This window comes from Blastomyces dermatitidis (assembly GCF_000003525.1).
Source record: "Blastomyces dermatitidis ER-3 genomic scaffold supercont1.7, whole genome shotgun sequence".
In the NCBI taxonomy this organism is placed as follows: domain Eukaryota; kingdom Fungi; phylum Ascomycota; class Eurotiomycetes; order Onygenales; family Ajellomycetaceae; genus Blastomyces; species Blastomyces dermatitidis.
In genome coordinates, this window is record NW_025544780.1 from 3,319,804 (window position 1) to 3,339,512 (window position 19,709).

Here is a 19,709-nt window from a genome sequence, read left to right on the forward strand (position 1 = left end):
TGGTTCGGAAGAACGTACGACCGTCGGATAATAACGCGGCCGCTTCCGAACTACTAGCATACACGTACGCTTCCGAACTACTAGCGTACGCGTATGAATGTAAAGGGGGCCCTAGCGGCCACTAATTAATTTAGCGTACGAGATTCAATATATAAGAAGCCAGTGTACGCCTGTAATCATACACTGGCTTAAGCAACCTTTGAATCACATCTGATAGCATGTCTAAAAACTGGTGAGAAGCACAGGCTTCTCCAGAGTGTGATAATTCCATCTACAAAGCAATTCATAGTTATCATGTCAGTGTGGTTCTAGAAAACACCTCAAAAGATAGTGTATGAAGAGCAGTGAGCAGAAGAGCATTCAATTGATACTGCTTCACTTGTTGAGGGAAAACTCCATGCCCAGGCGCATGTCATGTATGAGACGCGAACAGATGAGGTGTGAGAAAGAAGATGAAAGCAGTGAACCAGATTCAAAGAAGTTCACTCTCTACTTAAAAGAAGGATAAAAGAGAGGGTGATCATCACTGGAGTTGTACAATGATAACAGAGTGATATAGTAATATAACAATATAGTGATATAATGATATAGCAATATAATGATACAGTGATATAGTGATATAATAATACAGTGATAATGATAGACATTGTACAATTAACAAGAAATCACTGAAATGAATATCTCTTCTAGTCAATACAAATAACACTCTTCTCTGCTACCTGAACTGAAAGGTATGTAGAACCTCTCAGAGGAATTACTCAAAGCAGTAAGAAAAGTGGCTGAGACAGCTGAACTGAAATTGAAGCTTCATACACATACAAGGATTCTAAATGAAATCAAGGCCTTGCATACACAGTGGCAGGCTGAGGCAGAGACTAAACAACAATTGGCATTCACTGTGAATCAAGCATTCACTATGAAGAGCTTTGTCAACACAATCATCATCATCAATAAGAATAGAGAAAATCAGATCTTAGACCTGCAGCAGAAGATTGAACATTTACACAGATAGATAACTACACTGAATCTGAAGATCTCATCACAATCATTCACAATCTCTTCAGAAGTATACACATCATCAGAGATCACTGTGCAGGATGAGAATCTGAGCATGAAATATATCAAGTCAGAAGATCTGCTGAAGCTATCAAGCTTCAATGATAACTGAAAAAATAATGCTGCAATCAGCTGGCTAAGTCAGATGCAATCATATTATCAGATTGAATGTGAACTCACAGACAGACAGTCAACAGAATTTCAACAAGTCTTAAGATCTGTCATGTTTCTACACAGAAAAGTGAAGTCATTATGAATAACTGATGAAAAGATGAATCTCACAGATCTGAAGTGATATTCATTCTTATGAATATGAAATGAGTTTTTCAAGTGAATCTTGCATAACTTTGAGAAAGTGAATACATGAGACAAGTGTTATAAATGCTTTACTGAGTGTAGACAAGTGAGTGATCTTACATCATACTTCACACACTTCAGCTTACACTATCTCATATTGAATGAAGAGCTTTCAACATCTTTCTGTTTACAGATCTTCATTCATGATCTTACACCTGAGTTGAGAGTGAAATGGAAATGCTTAACCTCACAGTCAGACACAGTGAAGAAAGCATACAACATTCTTATCATACAAGAACAAGTGAGTCAATTGTGATAGAAAATACTGCAATTGAGTATGTCTCAGTGAAGAATGAATAATCAGACTTCTATGACATAAGTCACACACTCAGATACAATGAATCTAGATCTGAATGTTATCACTAAAGTGCTGAATTCTCTGAAAAAGAGATCCTCTGAGTGAAAATCTTAGTGTTGTGAGCATCAAGCTTGTTTCAACTGCAGACATCAAAATCATGATGCAAAAGATTGCACTCAGCATGCACAGTCAAAAAACTAGCAGAATCAGTGAGCTCAGAGACACTCACTGATATTCTATGAAAAGTCTTCAAAGTGAAAGAGATGCCTGTGTTAGATGACTCTCTGAATTCTGTAAATGCAAAGAAGAAGCAGGCTTCTGAATGAGATATAGATGAGAATGATGAAGTGAACACTCATCTCAATGTCTTGAGACCTGAAATGTTAATGTATAGAGAGCACTTGAGTAAGAATTGAGAGATGACTGTAAAAGTGTTAGCAGACACAGAAGCTTCTACATAATATATTGATAATCATATAATTCAAAGATTGAAAGAGGTCTGCTGAGTGAAGAATTTCTGACATATAAGATTATCTGATAACTGATATTTGATATTATCTATAAGAGTAAGAGTTCTCTTGCACTTTGAAGAATGATCTTACTATATTTGAGTGTGAGAGCTGCAGAATGTGAAATATAACCTTATTCTCAGACTTGATTAATTTCAAAGGTTTAATTCACAGATTCAATGATGTACATGTCATATGCAGTTGACTGATAGAAAGAAAATGATTCATACAATTCTATCAACTGATATGAGAAGGACATTTCACATCCCTGGTATAGAAGGATTAAATCTGCTTACATATTAACAAGTAAAGAGAATGATTTACAAGATCTCATCTGAAAGCATTCTGTATGTCATACAGGATCTGAAAGTGGAGAAAACCAAGATAAAGAATATGTGAGAGAACAAGTGTATGAAGAAGCTTCTGAAGAAGCATGAGAAGGTCTTCTGAACAGATCTTTCACTGAAATTGTCACTGGAACAAGGATTTGTACATGAGATTGACACAGGGGATGCAAAACCAGTCAATCAGAACATGTACCCTCTGTCACAAACACATCTCAAAGAACAGAAGTGTCAGATCACTGACCTTCTAGAACATGGTCTCATACAATCCTTATTAAGTGTGTGGGGCTTTCCAGTTCTATTCATGAAAAAGACAGATGAGAAGTGATGAATGTGTATTGATTATCAAGCACTCAACAAGCTTATGATCAAGAATGAATATTCACTGTCATGAATTCAACAACAGTTAGATACAGTTGAAAACATCTGATATCTATTAAAAATCAATCTTCTCTCAGAATACTAGCAGATCTGCATAGACAAACTGTCAGTCTCACAAATCACATTTAATACACAATGAGGAAAGTTCAAATTCCTGGCAATGTCATTCAGTCTGATAAATGTACTCATCATCTTTCAAATGATGATGAATACAATTCTTCATAAACAGAATGAAACCTTATGTCTCATATATCTCAATGACATTCTAGTCTTTTCAAACTCATACAATAAACATCTGAAGTATCTCAATGAAGTGCTTACAACTCTGGCAGAGTATAAGCTCTATATCAAATCAATCAAGTGTGTGTTTGAAATGAAAGAGTTGAAGTTCATAGAACATGTAGTGAGTGGTGGCTGTATATGCCTCATTTCAGAGAAATTGAATGTCATAGTGAATTAGCTGTGACTGAGAAATGTATATCATGTACAACAGTTTCTTGAGTTGATCTCATACTACTGCAGATTTATCAAGGATTTTGCACAAATATCTGCATCACTCTCAGATCTCTTAAGAGAAATGAATGTAAATCTGTGAAAGAAGAAGTTTCATTCAATTATCTGAAATGCTGTGTGTGAAGAGGCTTTTCTCACACTGAGAGAATATGTAATAATATTCTCAGTGCTTATTCAATCAGATCATGATAAACCTTTCTACATTGAAACAGATATATCTGAATGAGCTATCAGAGATGCTCTTCTACATAAGCAAGAATGACAAGCTGCACTCAGTGATGTACAATGATAGAAAACTATCAGATGTTGAGCTCAATTACTCAGTGTATGAAATGAAATTACTAGTGATCAAGCATATGCTGATGTTATGAGATAGATATATCAATAACAGACATATAACAACAGTGATCACAAATCATGAAAGTCTTATCTATCTACAATTAATAACAAAATCTTTCAAACACTTAGCACATTGAATCTCAGAGTTCTAAGCATACAATCTTCATATTAAATACTGAAAGAGATTGAACACAGTGATGTCTGATACAATCAGTCATAGATCTGATTTCATGAGTGAGAATTCTGCAAACCAGGCATAAGAAATGTTCACATTAAATGCACTGAGAAGATGCAAGAAATCAGAATGAGTGAATGCCATAATCTCTCACTTGAAGAATGATAAGATGTCAGATAACAAGTATCTTGTAAGAGTAGTAGAAGAGATGCTTCCAAACTTCAAGCTAAGAAAATTGAAAAATAAAAATGATATTGTGCTTTATTACAATCTAGAATACACAGAAGCTCTCTATCTAGAACCTTCATTTTGATATGACTTGATGACTCACATGCACAAGAAATTCAGTCACTTAGAAAGCTCTGAACTTATGAGCATACTCAAATCAAGAGTATACTGATCAAGCATGACTGAGCACATTCAGATATACACTCACAAGTGCCTGAATTGTCAGATTACAAAAGAATCTAAGAAAGAGTTAGAATACAAGAAAGTGCAATATCAGATAAAGTGTACAATACAATCATTTGAATAATGAGAGATAAACCTCATAGACATATTACTATAAATATTAAATGAAAATCAATGAATAATCACTGCTATTGATTAGACTACTGACTGGCCAGTTGTGAAAGCAGTTTCAGAGATAACAGAGAAGATGATGATGAAGTTTCTACATAATGAGATCTATATCAACTATGAAATGCTGCATGAGATTCTAACTAATAACAAGAATCTTGAACTGATCTTAAACTCTGTTTTGAAAATTCAAAAGAGAAGAACATCAAAGCTGATAATTCATTTACACTGGGTTCCTGCTCATATGAATATTCATGGCAATGAATTGGCTGATTCAGCTGCAAAAAAGAGTGCAGAATTAAGCAGATCTATTCAAAAAGTTGTGTTCTAATCTTTTATAAAGAGAAAAATAAAAGAATCTTGTTTAGACAAGTGAAATGAAAGCTGGCAGAAACAAAAGAAGAGTATACATTATTCAAGATTTGAAACAAAACCCAAGTGGAAATCTTGTTCAATTAAATGTAAAAAGAAAATATTCTCATCTATAATACAGCTGAAACTAGGACATGGCTATTTCAAATCTTATATACAAAGATTTGATGATAGATTTGACTTAATAGAATGCTCATTCTGCAATGCAAATGAGAATCCTGAGCATGTTGTAATGCACTGTGCATTATACAATAGTCTCAGAGTCAGATTGAAAGAGAAGTATAATCTAAATCAATTAAATATGAGATTCTTATTCTCAACTGAGACAGGAATTAAATATTTAATAGACTTTCTATCAGAAACTCAAGCAGCTACAAGAAAATGACTAAATTCAGAATTATCTGAATATGAAGAGGAGGAAATTAATCAGATATAGTCTGTTAAAATAGCTATATACTATCTTTTAATAATTTGTTTTGTTACAGTCTTTCTTTACTTTATCTTTTCCTTTCAATTTCTTTCTGTCTATCTATTTAATGTGTCTATCTTTAAGACTGTGTTCTCTTTTCCTTTGTCATGATATTGTCAAATGATTTCAAAGTATCAGAAGATGTTAAAACACTGCAATTTGTAAACAGTTTTTGTATTCTGAGCTGGAATTTTCTGATTTTGCATATCTGAAATTGATGAATGTATAATAGTTAACTTTACAGATAGAAAAAACCCTGAGAACTAAAAGTTCTCAGGTAGATGTCATAGTCTCTGACTGCATACATCTATAATTGAAGAATAATAATAATAATAATAATAATAACTGATAACAGTGTGAACCTTGTAGAAGAAGTGATGAGGCATTTCATGAGCCAGTTACAGACAAGACATTGTAGAACAACATCATATTATCTGTGAATGAATAGGAAGATGAAACACTTGAATGAAATCTTGAGCAACATGCTGATAAAATATCTAGTGAGCAAGCCTACAAGACTATGAGATGAATATCTCAGGCAGGCACTACTGACCACGCGGATTCAACAGCATGCAGTTTTCAAGTGTTCATCATTCTACCTGTTGTATAAATTGTATCCGCACATTCTGAAGAATGCTTTGAAAAAGATGAGAGAGAAAACAGCAGTTGCAGACACAACAGTTGCAGATGCAGAATCAAGATTGAAAGAGATCAGTCACACATACACAAAAGCTAATGAGTTACTCCTGAACTGAGCAATTCAATCAAAAAGAATACAAGACTCACTAGTTAAGAAATCAAGTCTCAAGATAAGAACATAAGTTCTCATACACAATGAGAGTTCTGAGAAGTTTCAATCTAGATGATTTGAGTTATATAAAATACTTAAATCACATTCTCTGAGAATGTATGCATTGAAAGAATCAGAGGAATGAGTCTTACACAACTTAATCAATGATTCATAACTTATAAAAGTAAAGATGTAAGATCTGAGTGAATTATAGTCATCTACAGCACTATCATCAGTGTTGAAAAAGAAGAAGCTTATAATTGAAAAGTTTTATGAAGTAAGAGAAATCATAGATACTTATAAACTAAATAATCTCACTTATTCTGACCTTTTCATAATTATAAGAAAAGAATGAAAAGAAATGAAGAAATCAGACAGATATCACACTTTAATAAGTGATAAGACTGTAGCTGATTATACAATAACATATCACAGACAGTGAGTGTAATATAGTAAAGAGTGATCTCAGAGCAGCAGACTTGCATGTGAGTCAGATTATAGAAGAAAAAGAAATTCAGAGTTAAATTCAACTGTTTACATCAGTTCAATTACAAAGATCACAGAGAATGAACTATCTGAAATATTCATAGATATATGAGATCAAGTTATCTTAATCTCTGAGAATGCTCAGAGATCAGATAAGATTAGTTTTAATAAGCTATTCACTGTAGTAATTTAAGCAGATGAAGAGAGACAGTATAATACATAAGACAGAATTATAAAAGATGAAAGCTGCTGAATCTAGTCATTAAACACTGTACTATATAGAGATTATATAAGAGTAGTGACTAGCAGATAAAGAAAAAGTGTAAGAAAAGAAATAATGAATTGATTATCAATTATAAGAGTCAGCTGTAAAAGACAAATGTTATTATACATATTTCATTCATTTTTATATACTACACATTTAATCTATTTCCAACATCACATCATTTAAAAAACATCAAAAAAGAAAATCTTAAAACTTGAGATCTGTAAGAAATTTGAGAGCTGTAAGTTACTCTTGTAACAATGCTATGCATGTCTCTGATTTCTCTATCACTCTGCATATAACATTAATGTCATTAATTACAAGATTGACTGAAATGTCAATATAGAAATGCACACACATATGCATAGAGAAATTGAAGAAGAGTATGAGACCTGCAGAATCAGAAGTCAGAGCAGAGAGAACAGAGATAAAAGAAATAGAAGAAGAAGAAGACATAGAACTGAATAAATAACAGAAGTCATCTGAGACTGAATACTTATAACTCAGTGTACACACAACCTTCTCTGCAGAGAAGAAAGAGAAAGTGATAAGAGAAGCTTGAAAGTAAGAGAAGATAGTTTTAGCAGTATTATCATCTTCAATTAAAATAGTCTCTGACACTGAAGTAACTAAGAACTATTATTAGTGTATAAAACTATAAAAAGCAGAAGTAATAATTACTGAATAAACACTCACTGATCTTAGAATTGTACATGTAATTACAGCATACATGAGACTTCTCAGAAAGAGAGAGAGAGACACAGAGAAATACAGAAAGCAGAATACAGTGTGTGAACAGCTTATTTTCATAATAATATCTTAGACAAGACATACAAGCCTCACATCTATAAGTGTAAAAGAGTACAACATCTATGTTCTTATTTCTGAAAACATAGATATTCTTCATCTGCATCATAAAGTCAGATAATAAATGTCAGAGAATAGACTGATATAGATTAATTATATCAAAGATATTCATTAGAGCAGATATACTTATAATATTGAATTTAACAGTTATGAAAAGTTTCTTGATATCTGTGAATATTATAACTTTATATATAATAAAACTTATAATAATTTTCTCTAAGAATAGAAAAATCAGCATTAGAAAGAAAAGATAAAAAGAAAAAGACTTACAATCTTAATACTATTAAGAAGAGAGATGATTCTCTGAAATGAATAAATAATTATCTCATTATAAATATTTAAAATAAACATAATAATCAGTGTCTGTGATCAAGCTTCAGATAATCATGTTATACACTGTCTTCATATAATAAATTATTCTAGAGATCAGCAAGAAGAGCAGAAGCATACATACTGAGAAACATGATTTATTAAGTCTATATAACATCTTCTTGAAATGAGAAAAGCTAGTAATGAAGAAGACAGCAGTGAGAGCAGAAGTAGCAGAAGTGAGAATCACAGAAACAGAGATAGCAGAAGCAGAAGAATCAGACACAGAGATAAGTGTAGAAGATTGAGAAGAAATAGCAGAGAAAGAAGTAGCAGAAGAAATAGAAAGAGACACAGAAGACTCAGTTATATATAACACAGATAATTTCTTTATTATCACATTCTTCAAGTTCTCAATCAATAATTCAATATTGAGTTCACTATTATTAGCAGATATGAATCTGTCAATATGTGAAAATTCTACATGAATAAAAACAAACATATCAGCATCTGCATTCATGCAAAATTATGTCAGAAAACACAATCAGAAACTCACTAAGAAGAAAACAGTCAGAGATGTATAAGAAGATAAAGAAGATATATTATTCATGATAATACATTCTGATAATTATTAGAAGATAAACAAGTTCTGATTATATTTCACAATGTATTACACTTACTGCTAATAAACTGCCTGATATGAGCACTATAATAACACTTATTATAAGAATGAGAGATCATTGTCAGAAACACATACAATGTAATAGATAAACAGATAGAAAGAGTTAAATAGAAGAAGAAGTAGAAATCTTAAATAGTGATAACATTCAATAATAATGAAGAAGATGATTGAAGAATGAAAAAAGTTAGTGAATAAGTAATGTAATATAGTAAAAGTTTCTTTATAAGAGTGTACACAGAATACTAGTTAAATCAGAGATAGATCACATAATTATGAAATGCTAGTAACAAGCTAATCTGCATGAAGCTAGAATATATAACATAATCACATGAGTGTGACTGAATCTGATGAGAAAGAATGTGATTCAGAAGAATATACAACTATCAGATAATAATACAGTCACTTCTGAACTACTAGTGTATGAGTGTAAAGAGGTCATAACAGCTGCTAATTAATTTAGTGTATGATATTACAATATATAAGAAGCCGGCGTACGCCTGTAAACATACGCTGGCTTAAGCAACCTTTGAATCACAGCTGTGAATTACATGGAATTCACCTATACAAGTCACATGCAGTTGTTCATATCTCATTACATTTGCCTGAGAAATTAAACAGCGCGTTTTTCAAGCTGAATAAGCGAGCGCAAGCGAGCGATTGAGGCTTGTCTTAGATTGTAGTTAAAGAGAAAAAGAATAGAAATATATAATTTTTATCTTAAAAAAATTAATATTTAATACATATATATTTTATTAAAAATAATTGCTTTTCTAACTTGAAATTATTAAAATATTAAAATATTCTTTATATTTATATGAATTAACTTCAAGTTAAAATCTGATACTTTAATCAAAATCACAAAAAAAAAAAAAAAAAAAAGATTATAAAAAAATTAATATTATTTTAACTCATGAGAATATTAATTATTCTAGACTCTAAAATAATATAGAATGAATAGATAAAGTTAATTTATTATTCTCACTTATAAATAGAATGAAGTAAATTGTTTCTGTGTTGCTAATAAATAAAAACTGTTTCTTCTGATACTGAATAGTATGAAACTGTATGATACTGGCATACTGCATAGAATAATTGTAAAAATCATGAGATCTGATCTATTGAGTTAGCTTCAAAGAGTGACTAATCATTGATTCACTGTTAAACAGCAATATCCTGGGCAGTGGCTGAGCTTCTGAGATAACTTCTGCATTATTGATATTTTGCGGGCTCCACGGAGTAGTTATAACTATACTAGCGTACAGTAATCCTTCTCCTCCCTCAAACGAGGGAAAAACCACCCCCTCAGTTTAACACCCGCACTTTTTCCGCATATCTTCCTCCTCCAGCAACATGGATCTTGTCAATCAGTAAGCGCATTGTCTATGTCTGCTTCTTCTATATGGGAGTTTACTAAATAAATGCAAGTCTAGAAGGCCGGTTACGATTCGCGATCCCCAAAAGCAAGTCAATCACTCCCTCCCCAACAACATCATATCTGGGACCCCCTTCAATTACAACGAAATAGACACTTCTAACAATCCACAACAGAGGGTCGTCTCCAGCAAGCCGCCATTGACCTCCTTGTGGGCTCTGACATCCAATTCCGCCGCGAAACCCGCCTTGACATCGCCCTAGTGAAAAACCTCCCAATTGCCCTCATTTTCCTCCCCGCAGCTGATATTCCCACCTTCGTCGGCGAGGGCGGTGTCGATCTGGGCATCACCGGTCGTGACCAAGTAGCTGAACATGACGCCAATCTCCTGCCAGGTAAGGTATCCGGTTTAGAAGAGATGCTCGATCTGGGATTCGGCGGGTGCAAATTGCAAGTCCAGGTCCCCGAGAAGGGATCCATAACGGATCCAAAGGAATTGGTTGGGAAGAATGTCGTCACGAGCTTTACGGGCCTGACGCAGGCGTATTTTACAAAGTTGGAGGGCAAGGAGACGCCGACTACGAAGGTTAAATACGTTGGTGGGAGTGTAGAAGCTGCATGTGCCCTGGGTGTTGCGGATGGGATTGTGGATTTAGTTGGTGTGTTACCATCTTTTTATTTCTTTCTTTTTTTTTTCCCCCCCCCCCCCCCCCCCCCTGATTGCGCTCAGGTTGCACCCTTTCAAACTCCTTGAGTTTAAATACCCTAACTCCTCCTTCCCCTAGAATCGGGTGAAACCATGAAAGCCGCAGGGCTAAGGCCCATTGGCACAGTCGTCGACAGCACCGCCGTCCTCGTCAAATCCCGAAACACAAATCACGAACTTGTTAGTCTCATCGAATCCAGAATACGTGGTGTCATCAGTGAGTATTCCCAACATCTATCCCCCTAACTTCCCTATTTGTACTATCAAATATTTTGGGACGAAATGAATTCTGACTAGATGCCTTCTCTCCCCCTAGCCGCCAAAAAATACGTCCTTTGCCAGTACAACGTCCCGCGCCCCCTCTTACAGGCGGCATGCGAGATCACCCCTGGCAACCGCGCACCAACAATAACCCCCATCGAAGGCGCTGGGTGGGTTGCGGTAAGCTCCATGGTAGAGAAGAAGTCCATCGCCACGGTCATGGATAAGTTGACCGCTGTTGGCGCAACGGATATATTGGTCTTGAGTATTTCTAATTCGAGGACGAGATGAGATGTGGAGATGAAATTTGGGAAATTTATTTCTTCTTTTAAGAACGAACACATAGACGGTTTATTAATCTGAAATTTCTATTTAGTTCCTTAGCAGTACGTACGCACTATATCAGGCCAAAAGTCTCCATATCCTGCTCATTGGGTTTTCTTGGAAAGCTGGGTCATTCATGAGCTTGGAAAAACTGACTTGGATTTACCTAGGCAACACATCGTGGGTGGGAACCTATCTATCTGGGACATATAAAAATAGAGGGAGTCATAGACTAAAATCTAATTGTCCTTGATTGAATTATTTGGAGTATGCTTGCTGCTAAGATGTTAAACCACATTCTACTGTCCGCACAACACCGGGTGCTCTCTTTAATGATCTGGAACATTACAAAGCTGTGGAGCAGAGCAGAGCAAAATAAACGATCATGCACTCACATCCGTCGTAGAGAGAGAAGAGAAAAGAGAAGAAAGCGAAGGAAAAATGTGGAGATTATAAAAAATGATAGAAACAACATGTCTGGCGCGAGTACTTCACTCATATCCGCACTGCACTGCCCAAACTCGCCTGGAGTCCATTTGGTATGGAGCAGGTACTCCATTCAACTCTCTTTTCGTGCTCGTATTGAGGATCGCAGTCGTGCAATATGACCGAGCATCGCCCTTTAATTTGCCGCTGTTCCAATCATACACCCGATGCGAGAGGTAATATACTGGGGGAGATGACGTAGGGGCGAATATTCCGCGGATATTGAAATGTCCGTAGTATGTGCGCGTTTCTATAGATGCAGAAGCTAGAAGAAAAGCACGGTAATTACATTGATATAGTTTGCTCCCACGAAAGTCTGTTTCTCTACTTTCTCCATGAGAAGAGAGAAAACTAATCATGTTAGTCGCCGAATGTTGTCAACACTTTGAAAAGCAGGCATTGGAACAGAATATTCCGAGCATCATTCGCAGGCGTGCCTCTCAAGGAGCGTACCACGATCTCCTCGAAATCAGCGGATTTCTCGACAGATATGGCTTTTGCAGCTTCTCAGGACAAATTTTAGAACGGATACCTCTTCTCACGGAGGAAATATAACCCAAACCCAAATCCTGAGCGAGATACGGGACTTGACAGCTCCCGAACACGGAACGCGGACCACGAACAGCTGAATCGTGTTGATATCACAGCCATTTTTGGTTCTGAGGAGCACCGAAGGAACTAGTGCCGGGGAGCAGCTACACAGTATGTTCCTTCTAGCAGGTCGAGAGACACAATGTAATCCTCCGACACGGACACATTTCTCTGCCTTGTTTGATGGGGTAATAGCGCGGCTGAACTTGTGGAGGATGGATGGGAAGAGGGTACCCTACCTTCTGCAAGGATTCTCAGGCATTCCGTTAGGATTTTATAGGCTAATGATCAAGTTCCAACCTGTTATAACCATTTCATAGACTACTAAGAAACTGGGCAGGCTGGAGAAGTATTCGAACAGGAATAACAGCAGTACAGTGACGATAAGAAACATAGTACGAATAAACAGCAAGAGATCCATCCGCGAGGACCGTTGCGACATGGGCGGTGTCCGTGAGGTGGTGTTCATGATGTTGCAACCACGGACCCCTTGACCAGCGCGCCAGGAGCTTCGCGTCATACTAGGGATGACCAACGAAGCTATGAAAGCAGGTCCAACAAGGGTTCGAAGGGCAGTCAGTTCATGCACGAGCCTGAGAGTGAGGCAGTTAGCATCCGGGACGGAGCTGACGATATTCTTCAGCAGGCAGCCACTGACTCCATGCTTCGTGATTTTTGGGTCTTGAAGACTCGAACATTCGTCTGGCAGGCTTTGGAATGGAATATCCCATCCAAACCATCGCATTCACTATCTGATGGTAGCCAGTCACAGCTGTCTACGGAGTAGACGAGATGGCGAGGGCTATCCTTGGCAATCCGAGGGAAGACAACACCATGGTTCATACTGCGTACATAGGATCAAAGACGGAGTGATTTCGAAGCCTACTGCGTATGAACCTGACAGGGGCCACCCAGTTGCGACAGGACAGGGTATTCTTTGCTGGATATTAACTTGGGATAAGACAAGGTTGGATGGAGCTAATAAAACCCTGTATTTTGAGACCCGCCATGTAATTTCGGCAAGCGTTCCTGGTTCTGTCCATCAACAGGCCGCTGAACAATGACCCCAGCCCGATGCTGAAGGATACTCGGTCTTTTGAAGCTGTTGAACTTGGTCGGATATCGCCTTTGAGGACGGTGTGCTGTCAATTGACAACGATAAGTTACCCGTCAGGGGAATAAGTTATCTGCCAGCCAGCTCCAATAATGTCGTATCCCGCTGCGTTGTCTGGTTTCATAGCTATCAGAGCAATGGATGGAGGATTTTCATAAAAAGACCAGGCCTTCTCAGGAATCTTCGGGTTTGAGACGTCTACGCAGCGTAGTTAATCACTAGCCCTATGCAGGGCATCAATCGAAAGTCCTCGTATTATTGCCGAGACTATCTCGGGCCCAACTACTACAGAATCTAGCTTCGGCCTCCATGCTCTTTCTCATCCATCAACGCCTTCAAGAATAATATATAATAATAAGCAACGGAAGAACCGGACGCTCCCGCTGCGGCACTATGGACCCCTGTACTCCTTACTCCGGCAGAACTCAGGCTTCAAATTTAACTTAAAACGCCACGTTCCTTGGTAGTTAACGTTAGCGGGAAATTCTGGTAACGGCCGCTGTTTTCTCCATGGAACTCGTGCATTCTCCTGCTGCAAATAATGATCCAGACACTTGCACTTTGGATATTTTCGGTTTCTCAAGACTGTTGATCTCGGCAGGCTCGGAATTGAGACCCTGCTATAAACTCGCGGTAGATCCCTGTTTGAATTTCGAAATCGGATCCCGTGCGGTTCAAACATTCTGCTGAATCTGATGGATCTCACCAGGAACAATGAATGAACTCTCCGCAGGGTCCGCTGCGCCTGTCAATTGTTCAAAAGGCTCCGAGATATTTAGGTTATCGCTCTTGATCCCTCAATAATAATACAGCCTAGCGAATACGCGAAGTTGGAGCAAGGATGGGTGTTTCAAGGCACTCCTTCGCTTGTCCAGATGACTCCACGCAGGCCACAAGGCGCTGACGTTCTTGTGACTATATGGGGATACAAGACATATTGATGCAGCCATAATTATTCTCAACTTGCCCCGTCAGCAAGTGATGGGGGAACGCCCCATTGGGCTACTAAACAAGAAAGCAGCAATCCTTGAGGAACACCGGGTCCCCAACCTCATATTCTGACAGTGTCGCACTGCTAGAATCCTAGCTACTCAAGTTCGGAAGCTCTCACTACACCTTCTACTAGACCGCCATGCTGCCTGCTGGTGTTGGCCGTTGCGGCGACTTTGAGATTCTAAACTTACGGAGGATTCGATGGACATCTCAACGGTCGTAATGCAAAATGGGGTGGGCATCCTACCCTGCACTGCTTCGTGCAATCTCAGCATGTATGGAAAATGCATATATACCCAGCTGGGCCCGCTCTGAATCCAACTTTTCTGCCATTCCTTACACACTCTATCCTTTACTTTTGGACATTGTTATCCGTCAAAGGCAAGTGCTTGCCGTCTCCTTTTGCCTAGCAGGGCAAGATGGTCGTCCTCTCTTTACTATGCCCGTTGATGTTGCTTGGGCTTGCAAGTGCCCAGATCATCAAAGATCCACTTGTTAAAAATGTCCTCGATTTTGATTCCACCTTCGACGCTAGCCTACCCGCTCCGCAGAAGTATACTTATAAGAAATGGACCACATATGAGAGTAAACCATCCCCGGCCTCCGTCAAGCAGATCTTAGTAATGTAGCGTTGGTGAGCTATACGTTAACCATCTCTACTTTTACAGTTGAACAAGGGCTTCCGCCAGATAGTACCTGGACTGCGAGTTATTACGAGAAGGAGAGTCGACACTACTGTAGAGCTGACTTCTCCGTTTACAATGTCACTTATGCCGATGTGCGAACCCCTTCAATTCTCTCCTACATGTGTGGCCCTCATCAGTTCACGTACCCTCAGTTGCCTAACCCGAGTTTGCACCTTAGTGTCCTGAGCCCTGGGTTATTGGCCACTGCGCCAAAGCAGAGATTAGCAGAGAAGCTACCTTTGACTTACTTGGCCGCCTCCCATCAAGTGCCCGCGGTGTGATCTCTGACCTTCTCAATGCAAATATCGAACGAGGCCTGAGCTTCAGGTGGCATAATAAGCATTCCGTGATGTTGGGAGGATATTTTCGCCCAGCTGATGGCCTCAAAGCAGCGTTGGCAGCACTGTGGGTTGGTGGGCCTGGCGTTCCCTATGAAACCTTTTTGAACGCTGTTAATGCCGATACCTGCGTGGCTGATACACGTGCTGCGGAGTCCTTGAAGCGGGATGGGTCATTGGGAGATGCAGTAGAGAAAGGGTTTGCAGTCGCGGCATATTTGAAGCTTGTCAAAGGCACTCCCCCATTTGATGCAAGCTGCATGAGCAATCAACTCAAAGTCCTTGGAGCAATTCTGGATCAGAGGTGGGATGCACCAGGCCAGTGCCCGGACAAGAAAGCGCCCGAACTCGTGAAGTACAGGTAAAGAGAGCTCATGTCCTCCCGGCCCCTTTCCCATCCCCCATTAGAAAAATTGTGATGGTTAATAAATGTATTAGAAGTGTTCTGTTTTCAGCCGGAATAGAAGTACTCAACACGGATCCCGTGCCAGGCTCTAGGCCTGCAGAAGTTGTGTATTGGCCAAAGTTCAAGGGCTATCCCGAATTTTGCTGGAATGAGGCTCGGGCACAGAGGTCAAATGATGACCTGAGGCCCCGGTGCGAACCTAGGCGTCTTAATGTCTTTAATGTCACCTACGAAGACTGCCCGGACCAAGACCCCTGGGTAATCTGTCATTGTTCTGATGCACAGCAGTCATTGGATGATGTGATCAGGCGAGTTGGCCAGCTGCCACCAGGATTGCGGAGCCACATGATTCACCTTATTGCCTTCGAACATAGCTCTGTTGGTGGTGCCGCTGTTCTCCCCTGGAATATGGTCATGATCTTCGGCGAAGCGCAAGATAGTGTATATATGCATGAGGCTAGCCATTGCATTGACCGAGGATTCTATGCGAGCGAGACCTTCCGAACTGCCAAAGCAAAGGATTCTTGTTGGCCAACACACTACTCCAAATCTGCAGATATCGAGCTTTTCGCTGAGATTGGTGTGCTATATCTTTATGATAAGAGTGGCAAGACACTCATCCAGCGGGGACATGACCCAGCTTGTCTCGCCAACGGGCTGAAGGCAATTGACGCGTATGTCGGCCTCGACTATCAACGAGGCGGCAGCAAATGTTTCAAGCGAAAGCCAAATTCTAAGGTTGTTTATCCACCCGGGTTCCAAATCCAGAGTCCGGAGCCGTATATCAGCAACGCCGTGATTGAGAACTTCTCCAACCCTGGTGATGTGTCCTCGCTGTCCTCACTGTCCTCACCAGCCTCACCTTGGGGCGACTACCCGCGGGAGATCCATGGGCAATAGATCTAAGGGTTTATCATAGAAGCTGTTATCATGTTTCCTCTTTTCTTCTTCCATTATTGTTATTCTGCCCGATTTAATCTGTTTTCTTCCCCCCTTGTCTACCTAAGCTTTTGAGGAAAGTTTTTATCTTCTAGATACATGGTGCTAGTAGGTGCATTTTGGGGGAGGTTATCTTGAATGACAAACAGACGATTATAGGCTTCTCCGTAACATAATAAGTGAAATCGTCTATTGTAGTATATCATCATAGTTTTATTCCGTATATAAGAAACTTTCTAGCGCCCGCTTATTGCCTTTGGGGGCTTGGCGTGTAGATAGGCTAGGCACCGAAGTTCTTTTCCCATAACTAGTTAGGGTAACTTAACTAACTAGTTAACTGCGCCTGGTGAGCTCCAAATCTGTTAACTACACCTACGCAGGATTACAGCTTTTCAAACACCACCACTAATAGTTGCATAGTTACTTCTAAAATATCTTAATGCACACGAGCCTCTGTGTGCAAAGACATTGCAGAGCTAAGCTCAAAACAGAAGACCCTGCAAGATTGATTTTACAGCTTATTATTAATAATAATAGAAGGGATAGAACTGTAAAAACATATAGAGATTCATTTTTCAGTGCAAAAGCATCAGCTAACTAAGCAAGAAAAAAAATAAAAAACATTCTGCCCTGCTCTGCTGACTTATATATCATTCTCAAGAACAGTTTGAGTGATCTGAAGAAGGCTTATAATAATTCTGAATTTAATCTTCAGAGCTGCATTCTTCTTGCACAGAGTCTCATTTTCAATATGAAGAGTTAAAATCTCAATATCACAATTATCAACTGACTCAACACTTGTTATCTGTTTTTTCAAGACTCTAGTCTCTGTATTCTCAGTCACAGAGTGCTTCTTAAATAAACTCTTCTTCTTAACTTTCTTTCTCTTTTCATTTTTCTATTTCTTTTCTTTCACTTTATCATTCTTCTTACTGATATTGACTATATATAACTATTAGTTAATTGTATTGAAATTGATATATTTCATATTAAAAAGTGACTCACTTCTATGATAAGAGCAGTGACTTTCAGTGTTATTATAATAACAACTAATACAAGCTTTATAACACTGATTCAGAGCACTGATACAGATGATAAAAGAGTCTTCTTCTCTAATACAGTGACTGCAGAGAATCATAAAAACAGCACTATAGAATTATAGAAGAAGAGCTTTATAATTTGTATTAATTTTTGTATTAATCTGATAACTCTCTCATAAGACTGACTTATAAGTATAGAATAATTTGATGAGAGTCTGTAGCTTCTTTAACAGCTTCTCAGACATTCTTTCAGCTAAATAAGTCAATGATTAACTTGATAATCTAGAACTAACAGACACAGCAGAGGCAGATGCAGGCACAGACACAGAACTGAGAATGAGATTGACAGCTGACAGCTCAGCAGACTGAACAAGATTATTAAGAACTGTGCTAATCATTAGAATTGCAATTTTCATCATTTTAAGAATCTTACTTACAATGAATATGTTTCAAGATGTTGTTTTCAGTCATAATAATAGTATTAATGATTTTTTGAACTTCTGATGAATTAATAGAGATAAATGACATGATTTCTGAAAAAAAAAAAAAACAGCTGATAGAGATAAGAGATGAGAGATAAGATAAATTCTTTAAAGAGAAAGAGAATACTCTGAGATTTATTCACTTTCTCTCATACATGTGTTGACAGCTGTAAGAATTCAATATCTCTTATTATATAATACAATACAGACTTTAATAACACAGGTCTCAGAAGATTCTTGATCTCTCAGATCAAAGATGTCATTATATTAAATCTGAGCTATATAAATTAATATCTGAATTATTTCAATATCTTCTGTAGACTGCTAACTACTCATTCTCAGATTCAGTGATTATAATAGAATCAGCTGTAATAAATTTATCAAATTCAATGATTGAATTCAGTGAATCTGCAAGCAGAACAGACAGAGAGAATAATAGAACAGAGAATAAAGAACTTACAGCAATGAAGAATAAGTGAATAAACAGATCAAATATAAACTGTGAAAAAGATGAAATAAAGAGCAGATGAAGCTATATAGAATATAGATTAACAGAGACATATAAAAAGAAAAGAGATATAACTTAGTTATCTATTGACTTTGATATCTTGTATAATTAACCTTGCATATTTACATGCTTCTGCTTACTTTATCATCAGGTCAGCAAAATCTGAAATAATCAAAGAGTTATTTGAACAGAAGATCTTGATATATTTTGATCTATGAAATCACAACATATGTGAGATCAGTCTGAAATTCAGTCTCAGAAATATCAAGAACAGTCTGATTAAGTGATAATTCTTGAAATTTATGAACAGTAATAATATATACAACTGTAATAGAGAACTGCATACAGCTGCAGACTTGATTAATATAAGAAAAGTCATAACAGCTGAAGAAGATAGGCACAAGTTTAAGATTCTCTCATTTCAAATAAGCAGAGCTGTCATATTTGTCAAAATTGATTAGCAGTGTAAATGAAGAATCTTGACAGAGATTCTTCACATCTGAACTTTATACAATGTTATGAAGAGTCTCAAGAGCACTGTTAATGAGACTACAGTCTATTCAAATATTCTGTAGAAGCATGATTCAGCAGCTGATAAAGAGAGAAAGATTCTGATGAAGATTGTCAGTCTTATTAGAATCTAACTGAGAAGTATCTATATCAATATTTATG

General features: G+C 37.7%; 3 protein-coding genes across 4 annotated transcripts; 2 read left to right on the top strand and 1 right to left on the bottom strand.

Annotated features, from left to right (window-relative positions):
- Positions 1-9,886: 9,886 nt before the first annotated feature.
- On the top strand, positions 9,887-13,759 carry BDCG_07027 (ATP phosphoribosyltransferase). Its single transcript, XM_045422791.1, has 5 exons — positions 9,887-10,158; positions 10,217-10,251; positions 10,340-10,822; positions 10,949-11,086; positions 11,186-13,759. Exons 1-5 carry the CDS (start codon positions 10,142-10,144, stop codon positions 11,419-11,421), a joined length of 909 nt encoding a protein of 302 aa, XP_045278358.1. The 5' UTR covers positions 9,887-10,141; the 3' UTR covers positions 11,422-13,759.
- BDCG_07028 (uncharacterized protein) lies at positions 12,015-14,064 on the bottom strand. Its single transcript, XM_045422792.1, has 4 exons — positions 13,190-14,064; positions 12,832-13,124; positions 12,642-12,773; positions 12,015-12,434 (listed from the first exon to the last, which is right to left on the bottom strand). The coding sequence occupies exons 1-4, from the start codon at positions 13,372-13,374 to the stop codon at positions 12,301-12,303; spliced, it is 744 nt and encodes a 247-aa protein (XP_045278359.1). The 5' UTR covers positions 13,375-14,064; the 3' UTR covers positions 12,015-12,300.
- Positions 13,821-17,252, top strand: BDCG_07029. 2 transcript variants are annotated; one of them, XM_045422793.1, is made up of 4 exons: positions 13,821-15,223; positions 15,307-15,416; positions 15,503-16,023; positions 16,101-17,252. In XM_045422793.1, exons 1-4 carry the CDS (start codon positions 15,058-15,060, stop codon positions 16,966-16,968), a joined length of 1,665 nt encoding a protein of 554 aa, XP_045278360.1. In that variant the 5' UTR covers positions 13,821-15,057; the 3' UTR covers positions 16,969-17,252. The 2 variants fall into 2 exon arrangements, with proteins under 2 accessions (XP_045278360.1, XP_045281930.1); XM_045422794.1 differs by having other exon boundaries at positions 15,307-16,023.
- The last annotated feature ends 2,457 nt before the right edge of the window (positions 17,253-19,709 follow it).

Bases quoted from the DNA above. Each gene is read 5' to 3' on its own strand.
- BDCG_07028 (XM_045422792.1), bottom strand. From the start codon at position 13,374: ATGAACCATGGTGTTGTCTTCCCTCGGATTGCCAAGGATAGCCCTCGC. The intron at 12,774-12,831 runs GTTGGAACTTGA...GAATCCTTGCAG, and splicing joins CTATGAAATGGTTATAACAG to AAGGTAGGGTACCCTCTTCC. The intron at 12,435-12,641 runs GTGTAGCTGCTC...AAGCTGCAAAAG, and splicing joins CCTGCTAGAAGGAACATACT to CCATATCTGTCGAGAAATCC.
- BDCG_07029 (XM_045422793.1), top strand. From the start codon at position 15,058: ATGGTCGTCCTCTCTTTACTATGCCCGTTGATGTTGCTTGGGCTTGCA. The intron at 15,224-15,306 runs GTAAACCATCCC...CTACTTTTACAG, and splicing joins GAAATGGACCACATATGAGA to TTGAACAAGGGCTTCCGCCA. The intron at 16,024-16,100 runs GTAAAGAGAGCT...TAAATGTATTAG, and splicing joins CCCGAACTCGTGAAGTACAG to AAGTGTTCTGTTTTCAGCCG.
- BDCG_07027 (XM_045422791.1), top strand. The intron at 10,252-10,339 runs GCAAGTCAATCA...AATCCACAACAG, and splicing joins ACGATTCGCGATCCCCAAAA to AGGGTCGTCTCCAGCAAGCC. The intron at 10,823-10,948 runs GTGTGTTACCAT...TCCTTCCCCTAG, and splicing joins TGGGATTGTGGATTTAGTTG to AATCGGGTGAAACCATGAAA.